Source organism: Saimiri boliviensis, chromosome 4 (genome assembly GCF_048565385.1).
Source record: "Saimiri boliviensis isolate mSaiBol1 chromosome 4, mSaiBol1.pri, whole genome shotgun sequence".
NCBI lineage: Eukaryota > Metazoa > Chordata > Mammalia > Primates > Cebidae > Saimiri > Saimiri boliviensis.
The window spans coordinates 123279621-123290452 of NC_133452.1; the positions used below are offsets into that span (position 1 = coordinate 123279621).

At 38.2% G+C, this 10832-nt stretch overlaps 1 protein-coding gene across 1 annotated transcript; it reads right to left on the minus strand.

The window, feature by feature from the left end:
• Positions 1–8901: 8901 nt before the first annotated feature.
• Positions 8902–9738, minus strand: LOC101037145 (ubiquitin-like protein NEDD8). The gene is made up of 2 exons (XM_003926359.3): positions 9649–9738; positions 8902–9416 (listed from the first exon to the last, which is right to left on the minus strand). The coding sequence occupies exons 1-2, from the start codon at positions 9664–9666 to the stop codon at positions 9189–9191; spliced, it is 246 nt and encodes an 81-aa protein (XP_003926408.1). The 5' UTR covers positions 9667–9738; the 3' UTR covers positions 8902–9188.
• Between the last annotated feature and the right edge of the window lie 1094 nt (positions 9739–10832).

The following is a 10832-nucleotide window of genomic DNA, read 5'->3' on the forward strand; positions in this document are numbered from 1 at the left end:
AATATTAAATGTGAAAGTAACTGGATTCTGAATCTAGTTACTTTGAATAAATGAAAATTGAAAAAAATGTATCAGAAATCCTAACAGCAGAAAGGCATTCCCAACCATATGACTTGCGTTGGAATATATTTAGGTTAACAGGTATTAAATACAGGCTCCATGTCAGAGGGGAGGGGGAAAAGGAATGTTGACAGGATATATTACCAATATTGAAGGGTGTGTTCAAGAGACATTAGACATATTAAACTACAGAAACACTAGCTGCATTCTGTGATGTGTAAAATTAATCTAGATTTCTTAAATTTTGGATGGCTACAATAGATTTGAAATAGATCTGAAAAGAACTAAAGAAGAAATCTTTAATAAACTATGAAAAAAAGAAAATCCAGTAATTTGTGGCTTATTTGGAGGTTCATTAAAATGAATCATATTATAAGAGCTTCTACAATATCTACAAATGAAATAAATGCTACAAAGTATCTTCTGTGGTCTTTAGAAAACATATATCAACCACTTTTTATGAGGTAAACAGAAATTATGATACTTTAGTATTTGAAGTGAAAAAGGATTGTTAGATAATAAATTATTGTTTAATTAGACATTAGGTAGAATTTTTATTCAATTTATGAAATAATTATTTTTGAGAGCCATTTGTATGTAAATTGCTAAAGGGGAAGATACAAAACTGGACAATACATGTTTTTCTCCCACAAAGAGCTTTTGATTTAATTGAGAGAATAAATGTTTCTAAATGTCTATGGACAGAGGACCGAATTTATGTGGTGAGGAGAGAACAAAACAGCAGGATGACACTGATCAAACAATGAGAAGGCTTGGGCTGGATCACAGATTTCCTTGGCTCCAACCATCTTTCTCACAGGATGTCAAGGTAATAAGGTCCCATGTCTCTAACACTTGAAGAAGAAAAAGAAATGTGGCTAGGAAGGGGCAAATAAAACTAACTCTAAAATAGAGCTGTGTCGCATGGCCACACTTTGCTTAATTCCCTGACAAAGAACAGGCATCTTATCTCAGACTTACCACCTTTCTTCCTTCTCTCAGCTTGCAGTGGAAGACATGCCTCTCACGGTTGTCAAGATCCCACCCCTCTGGCCTTCTCATGGCCTACTGTTATCAGTACCTCTCTCTACTGTATCTCCAGTATGTCCCTCTCCTGGTGTTTCTTTCCCATCAGAATTTAAACATGTTGACATGGTTACAAGGTGCATAGTACACACGCACACACATGCACACACACACACACTTGAAAAAAAAATCTATTAATCCCAAGTACTCTTCTCACTTATCTCTTCGTCTTTAAAATCAAATTTATTGGTTGGGTTACATGTCCTTGCTCTTTCTACTTCCTCTATTACTCCTCATAGTTCTCCATCACTACCCCCCAAAATTTTGGTTTCTGCCTCCACCAATCCACTCCAACTGTTCTCACCAAGGTTAATAATAACCTCCCTTTTGTTAAATAGAGGGGACATATCTCATTCATGTTTTATGACTAATAAACAGAATTTAAAGTTGCTGACCTCTACCTCTTTTGTCAAAATGGTTTTATCCTGACTTGCAAGACAACAGAGGTTCTAGATGTTCTGTCTCTGGCCACTTCTCAGCTTTTCAATGTCTTGTGAATTCCTCTTTTCTGCCTAAAATTCAATGTTATTATTCAAGATCTTTCCATTCTTGGTCCTTTCCTCCTTCTAAAAATTGTCCCCACAACATCTTATTTATTATCAATATTATTTTCCATAGATAAAGACTTATTTATTATTTATGAGACAAAGTCTCATTTTGTCACCCAGGACAAAGTGCAGTAGCATGATCTTGGCTTCCTGCAACCTCCGTCTCCCAGGTTCAAACAAATCTCCTGCCTCAGCCTACCAAGTAGCTGTGGTGACAGCACCCACCACCATGCCTGGCTAATTTTTCTATCTTTAGTGGAGATGGGGTTTCACCATGTTGGCCAGTCTGGTCTTGAACTCCTGACCAACTCACTCCTCAAGTGATCCACCCACCTCAGCCTCCCAAAGTGCTGAGATTACAGGCATGAGCCACACTGCCTGGACAAAACTCTTGGTTTAAAGTAATGGAAATCAAATTGAACTTGATTAAATAAAATAAGGATTATTTCTGATTGAGATAGAAGAGTACCTCATGGACCCTAAGACCTTCAATGTGTCTAGGTCTTGGGAATGACTCTAACCTGAAACTGAAGCACTGTAGATAACCCAGGACATCTTTTCTATCTGTTCTCACTTCTGTTGTGTTTCTCTTCATGCCCGCATCATCCTCTCAGTCCTGCTTTAGACTGGCTTTCTTTGTTACTTTCTCTACATTATGGAAAATGGCTGCTGAAGCGACTTTCTAAATTTATGTCTTTTATGTTGAACAAGCAACCTGTTTGGAGCTAGTCTCTTCTAGTCCCAACTCCAAATGCATTGGTTCAGTTTGGGCAATGTACTCACTCCTCATCCAGTTAACTGTGGCCTGGAAAGGAGATGTCACATTGTGTGAACATGGCAGTTTATTTATAATAAATACAGATGGGACAGGCAAAGGGAGTCCTGGTGAGATGGCATAAAAACCCAATGATGCTGATGCTAAGGCCCATACCTTCAGTTTTTACTTATAAGCAAATGATTTTCAAATTAGTTTCTCAAAATGTACATCCACTCGAATGTCCCACAGGTATTTCAAAGTCAACACATCGGTGTTTAATTTATGAGCTCTTCCTCTCTCTGTTGGCTTAAAAATCTACATATTGGTTCTTCACTATTTTTAGAGTTTTCACTGGCTTCCCTCTAGAAGTCCCTTGTCACACCTGGTAATTAGTCATCTGCTGCTGTCTATTGTTTCAGGCTAGCAGGGCTGGTGAAGACATGTAGTCCCTTCTCTTCACATGGTCAGGGCATCCTCTAGATCCCTTTCTTCTGCCATCTCAGCACTACAACTCTTTCTGACACTGTAGGTGCTCTAGCTTCAGCTGTGTCCTTCATCCAATGACGGACCTAGGAGGCCCACTGGGCAGCTTGCTTCAGCTATCACCTCAATCCTCATACTATGGCACACAGCAGGCCTGCCGTCTGTCTCTCAATGTTCTTGACACATGTTCTTGGAAAAGTAATCTAATGTTTAGAGCCACAATTCCCCAGTCTATTAAATGAGGATATCCTTTTTACCTATAACAACAAATCTGTTACACTAATTGTTTTTCTTTTCTTTCTTTTTTTTTTTTAAACTTAAAAATACTACATGCAACATCAGATCCTGTTGCTAAGAAGCTTCAGGAATGTATTATATTAAGCTCCTTTGGACATTCCTCTTAACATGTGGCACTAAGTAAATGATTGTGTGATTTAATTACTCAACACTTAAACTGAAAACTATGCTATGGGTTGAATTAACAGAAGCCTAAAGCCAAGTGGAGAATAAAGAAATGTTTTAACTGAAATCTGCAAAGAGCATTTGAATTGGACCCCATGTGTACTTCAAATCTTCGTGAGCTCATTTCATAGAATGAAACAACAATTCATTTCAGAATACTCATTTTTCAGAAATACTCATTTTTCATACTGATGTGCCCATTTAGAGAAGCCCTATACTGCACAGTGACCTTACGGCTGCCAGAGCTGTTTCTCTGTCTCATTGGTATGAAAGAAAAGAATAGTGAAAACAGTGAGGCAGTTTCTGGAATCACAGTGGTTATAGGATGCCCTGAAATAACACTATTCAAATTGACTTATGCTGGGGTCCTTGCAGCAGCAGAAGCATTAGCTCTGAGCTTTTTAAAAGTGCAAACTCACAGACTCAGAAATGTGTATTTTCACAAGTGCTTTAGGCATATTCTCTCAATGCTTAAGTTTGAGAAGTGTCCTGCAAGATGAAGACCTGTCTCATAGTTCACAGAGATTTACGTAGCCCTGAATCTGAGGGAAGAAAAATCCAGAGGATCTGCTGCTTTCAAGATGCCACTTCCATGCCTATAGTTTCTTGTGTCCTTGGAGCTAACATTTGCTATTCTAAACTGCTACAGAAACCAAACAGCTGTTTTCACATCTAGAGTATCTTCTTAATATCCAAGGAAGGCTTTAAAATGCTTCAAAAACTATGTTATCCATAGTGCTATTAGCTCCAATGTGATGACTATTAATCAAGTTTGCAGTTAAGACACTTAAAAGCTTCTTGACATGTGAATGATCTCATTTTGCATCATCACTTACTTCTTTTAGGAGGCAGAGGGACTCTATAAAGAATAGTTTCTGATTGAATGGCTTCTGTATTATTTGGTTTGGGATATTTTTAAGAATATAATTTTGGCAGCACATTTACCCTTATTGAGCTATCTGATATTCCTAAGAGAGAAAATTCTTGCAATGTCAAGAGATCACATGGCTTTTATTTCATACTGATTGGAGTTATGCAATACCTCTTAATTCTCTTTAATAAAAAGCTCAGTTTTTCACAGGATGGAGACAGCTATGCCAGGATATGTACTCACAACAGGAAAGGACATTTTACACATTGCATTTGCCCACAGTACTGTAAAGGATTCTGAAACACATTATTCACATCAGATTCACACATACGTGCGCGCACACACACACACACACACAGAGAGAGGGAGAGAGAGAGAGAGAGAGAGAGAGAGACAGAGAGAGAGAAAGAGAATGAGAGTAATGGGATAGAGGAAAATAATGTATTTATCTATAATAGATCTAACCCTCTACAAAGAAACACGCACCACTGTACAACTTGAAAAAGTATAGTTACTATGCTTATTGGGGAAGTTGAGTGTGGAGTCCTACATGGTGTAGTCTCTGGAATTAGACTATCTGGGTTGAAGGCTCAGATCTACCACTTACTATCTCTTGAGTCTTGGGGTAGTTTTTTTTTTTTTTTTTTTACACGTTCTGTGCTCAGCTTCTGCATTGGTAAAATGAGGTTCACAATAAAACCTCAAAAGTCAATGTGAGGATTAAATCAGTTAATGCATGCAGAACTACTAAAATAGTACCTGACATTTCTTAAGCATGCATTTACGTTTTTCTCCAGTTGTTGTTGTTGTTTTCTATTCCAGTTGGAGAAGGAGGCAGGAAAGGAGTTCCCATGGGGGCAGGCATGCTGTGCTGAGGGGAAGAGGAGGAAGCAAATGTGGGACCAATTTCAGGCTTTTAAATCCAATATGTTCTGGCCTCTTGGCTTGTTTCCTTCTTTCCATTCTCAATAGTTCTCATTGCTCTCAATAGGGTAATCACTTTTTTGTGTGTGTGTAATTTTTTTAAAAAAAATACTTGATTACTTGTAATAGACTGTGGAGGTATGTAGTTTTTGACTGACAAAATATAATGATCTATCAGATTCATGCAGTCCCTCAAACATCGTTCTTCACAGTTAAATTCTTTATACATTTAAGAAAAAGAGAACATTCAGAAATGAAACTTTCTGGAAGACATCTTACAGATTTGTATCCGTCTATAAAGTTCAAAAGAATCTTTCCGGCACACTAAATCACAATGTATTTATTGAACAATAGACAGGACCGAAATACAGGGTTATTCACTCATTTTCTTACTACTAAGTAGATATTTACAAGTTAGAGAAGATATATGCAGAGTTAAGGAAAAGACAGAATTGAATAATTTATAAAAAGGACAAAACCCCAACATATACAAAAAAATGATGTTTGACACTGAGTTTCTTCTGAAAAGAGCTTATTTTATTAAATTTCAAGAAAGTAAGCCTATTCTAATGAGTAACAGATTTATAACCTTTTAAGCAATAGCTCTTTCTCAAAGAAAAATATCTGCAAATTTAGAAAAAAAAATTATAAATTATGGTATGTAGATGAAGAAATAGCATAAAATTTTATGTATTTTATGGCCTCTTCTATATAATTTTCAATTTTGAAAATCTCCCACAATACACTTTTTTTTCCTAAAGATTTAAAACATCACTCCTCAAATAATAACCTATTTTATGCTATCTCATTTAGTTCTGTAGTTCAAATAATGATGAATGGACCATCTAAATGGAAAATAAAATGTGGGCAAATTAAGACAGTCACAAGTAATCTCAAAGTATTTATATAATACAGCTAATATTTCTTTTTTTCTTCTCTCTCTTTTTTATTATACTTCAAGTTCTGGGGTACACGTGTAGAACATGCAGGTTTGTTAGGTATGCCTGTGCCATGGTGGTTTGCTGCATCTATCCTCCCGTCATCCACATTATCTATTTCTCCTAATGTTAGCCCTTCCTAATCCTCTGACTCCCTCCTATCCCTCCCTTAGCCCCCCATCCCCCAACAGGCCATGCTGTGTGATAATCCCCTCCCTGTGTCCATGCGTTCTCACTGTACAACATCCACTTTTGAGTGAGAACATGTGGCATTTGGTTTTCTGTTCCTGTGTGAATTTGCTGAGAATGATGGTTTCCAGATTGATCCACGTCCTTGCAAAGGACATTAACTCATCCTTTTTTATGGCTGCATAGTATTCCATGGTATATATGTGCCCCATTTTCTTTATCCAGTCTATCATTGATAGGCATTTGGGTTGGTTCCAAGTCTTTACTATTGTAAACAGTGCCACAATAAATATAAGTGCAAGTTTCTTTATAATTGAATGATTTATAATCCCTTGAGTATATACCCAGTAATGGGATTGCTGGGTCAAATGGTATTTCTGGTTCTAGATCCTTGAGGAATCATCACACTGTCTTCAACATGCTTGAACTAATTTACACTCCCACCAACAGTGTAAAAGTGTTACTATTTCTCCACATCCTCTCCACCCTCTGCTGTCTTCTGTAATCACCATTCTAACTGGCATGAGATGGTATCTCAATGTGGTTTTGACTTGCATTTCTCTAATGACCAGTGATGATGAGCTTTTTTTTTCATATATTTGTTGGCTGCATAAATGTCTTCTTTTGGGAAGTGTCTGTTTATATCCTTTGCTCACTTTTTGATGGGGTTGTATGTTTTTTTCTTGTAAATCTGTTTTATTTCTTTGTAGATTCTGGATATTAGCCCTTTGTCAGATGGGTAGATTGCAAACCAATATTCTATTGGTTGCCACTTCACTCTAATGATAGCTTCTTTTGCTGTGTAGAAGCTCTTAAGTTTAATTAGATCCCATTGGTGTTGGGAAAACTGGCTAGCCATATGCAGAAAGCTGAAATTGGATCCCTTCCTTACACCTTACACAAAAATTAACTCCAGATGGATTAAAGATTTAAACATAAGACCCAACACCATAAAAACCCTAGAAGAAAACCTAGGCAATACCATTCAGGACAAAGGCAGAGGCAAGGACTTCATGACTAAAACACCAAAAGCAATGGCATCAAAAGCCAAAATATAGGTAATCTTAAAGTGAATTAACACTAAAGATGATCACATTGTTATTTTCCCTCTCAGATTTGGGTATATGTATACTAAGAAATTTGTTATTAATAATTTCCTGATGAGCATAAAATCCTTATTCTTTCTTATCAAGAGGAAGATTAGTAACACACATGTCTAAGCCAGAAGATGAACATCTTCTATTGCTTTTTAACGACTTCCATATAGTAAGACTATGTTTGCTGTTGCCCATGGCTGGCTAAAGCCTTGTCAGGCTACGGAAGGGCTTCTACTGAGAAATTATCAATGAAATAACAAAATTTCAAGTTTTATTACCATAGAGAGACACAGTACAATCCTTTGGGATCCATATTAAATCAGAGTTTCACCATAAAGTGACTTAGTTGGTTTCATGCTACTGCACAGTGAATAGGAGTCTCACGATAAAGCTACAGTATGAGCTTCTATATTGTACAGTAAATCAATAGCATTTTACAAGAGAATTACATGGTAAGTTTCTCTTACTTTAAATCAATGGAGATTCACAATAGGATTCACCTTTTAGCTTCTATGAATTGCATGGTAAATCAGAAGTCTTTATTCATTTTAAAACTGGATGGTTGCCATCACATTGGACAATAAAGCTAAAGGCAGACCATTTCTGATAAGAATGAAGTCCTATTAGCAAAACTTGCCTCAGGTTAGCTAATGAGTTTCTCAAGAATAAAGGTAGTTACCTCTATTATGTCAAATGTTGGAATTACTTGGAGGGAAGAAGAAAAGTCTTCTGGAAATGACAAGTCAATTTTCTGAACCACAAACTCATAAAGAAACTGAACACTAAGAGAAGTATTTCCATTGTTGGGAGGTAAGATGATGGTGGAGAAAAAGGATTCGGTAAGAAAAAAGAACTTGCAAGAGGGAAGAGAATGGTTTGCTGGTCAAACACTAAAAAAATCCCATCTATAAAGAGTAAAATCTATTCTTTCTTTCAAGAGATAGTTACTTGACTTCATGGCCTTTTTTTTTTTTTTTAAGAGTCTTTCTCTGTTGCCCAGGCTGGAGCACAGTGGCACAATCTTGGGTCACTGCAACCCCCGCCTCCTGGGTTCAAGCAATTCTCCTGTCTCAGCCTTCAGAGTAGCTGGTATTACAGGTGCCTGCCATCACGCTCAGCTAATTTTTGTATTTTTAGTAGAGATACGATTTCACCATGCTGGCCATGCTGGTTTCAAACTCCTGACCTCAAGTGATCCATCCACCTTGACCTCCCAAAGTGCTGGGATTACAGGTGTGAGCCACCGTGCCCGGTCCCATAGTCTTCTTTAATTAAAACATTTTGGGGATGTAGTATTAAGGGGAAACCATTTCTATAAGAATGTTTTGCCCTGAAACATTTTCTCAATTCTGGAAAATGTCTGCATTTAGTAGAGCATTATTAATTTTCTACAGACTAAATTGAAGTAGGGGGAATTTCATTGGAGGGAACCATAGTTTTTTAAAGGGGGAGGGAATTATAAGCATCAAATTCAACTTTAAAGCAATTTTCTTTCTTTTTTTTTTCCAGGAGGCCAGGAAATATTTTATTGACAACCAGGGACATAGCCATAAGAGAGGGAAGCACACAGGACTGCAAACTAACACCCAATAGTCAGCAAGGGCCCTCTGGGCCAGGAATACTGCATCCTGGGATCCTCACAGTCTCCCACCAGTAGACATACATTACTGGGCATCCAGGGGAGGGGGCAGTGGCTCTGGCGTCCCAGAGAGTGAGAGGATATATGATGCCTCATTATGAGCGACAGGGTAAGGAGGTAAAATAGAGGGTCCATCACTGCCTCAGACCACCTCCTCCTCTCAGAGCCAACACGAGGTGGAGGACTGAACCACCTAAAATCTTGTAATCAGCTGCTGTCTTCTCATCATTCATCTGTTTGCCATTGTAGATGAGCCTCTGCTGCTGTGGGGGGATTCCCTCTTTCTCCTCCACACGCTCCTTGATTCGCTCCACCTTATCTGTAGGTTCAATGTCAATCTCAATTTCCTTTCCGGTCAGCGTCTGTCTCTGCCAAGGAAGTGAGGCTGGTCCAGGATGCCAGGCTCAGAAAGGCAGGTGCTGACTGAACACACTCCCCGCTTTGGCTCCTGTAGGACGGCTGAGATACCACACCTTGGCAACCACCAGTAAGGGCTCACAGTCTAGCCCCTGGGAAGCCCCGGTTTCCCCGGGCTAACGTTTTAGGGCTGTGCTCGGAGGCGGCCTACGTTAGGAACTGGGAGAAGCAGGTAACCTTCACTTTAATTAGCATCTTCTTTCCATTTTGGGACTGCAGACGAATAAATTGACGCTCCTACCACTCCGGTCGCCGCTGCCGCTCTCCCAGCAATTTTCTTTATAAAATAACCATGCACACCTTTTAGACAATCCAAAGTTTGAAGTTTCCAACCAGATATGGAACTAAACATTTTGGAGATTGAAAGATACTAATTATCCCTTATCTTTCTTCTAAGTATGAAGAACCTAAGGTTCAGAAAATTTTATATAACTTCTTCAGGGCTCATAGTTATTAACAGAGTTAAAACAATATTAGACAACCTGGTACTTGACTTTCTTTCTTTCTTTCTTTTTTTTTTTTTGGCTGTACAATGTCAGCTTCCCCCTATCCCATATTTAAATAGGATTTGTGTGTGTGTGTGTGTGTGTGTGTGTGTGGTCACTGGAACTTGTAAAATAATTTTACCCTTGAATTTGCCCTTTGATTTGCATGTTGCTGTGTTTTAAAGCCCCATTGCTTTTTTTTTTTTTTACCTAGAGGAAATAAAATTGTTCTAAACCTGTTTTCAAACTCATTTTGAACTGACTCATAAAATTCTTCACTTGTCCTGCTGGAGTTTGGACCCATCCCATCCCCTGATTTAAACTGACTTAGACATAAACGGGAGGTAACTTTAAATTTTTCTCCACTTCCCAGTCACCAGACTGTTGTTATTTTATTTCATGTTCTTATGACAGACACTGAGGAAAGCAACCCAACCCTTGAGGTGATTTTAGAGCACCGTGAACCAGATTCAAACATATTAGGGGAAAAATATGTGGAGTTAGATTTTAGATATAAAGTATATTCAAACCTGGTCCAGAAAAAAATGCCAGCAGGTGCTGATGACTCATAGCCCTCCAGTCCTTTATCGGCTCATTAGCTTTGATTGCCTGACCCTGGATGCTCACCCTGGCTTTCTGTTTTCTCTGAGAAATCTGAAGTATCCCCCGACTCAACTTAAAGCTTTTACCAACACCCTTTGGGAACTGGAATAGCAGAGAAATGTTGTGTAAACATGCTATATCTGTTTTTCGCACTTTTACTGCTAACCCTCAATAATCTTTGAAATTTTAATTGTATCTTCTGTGTGTCCAGTCTTACACAGACAAAGCAGGCAGTTAAAAGTAGCCTGGAGTGCCTAACAATTCTGCCTGCCT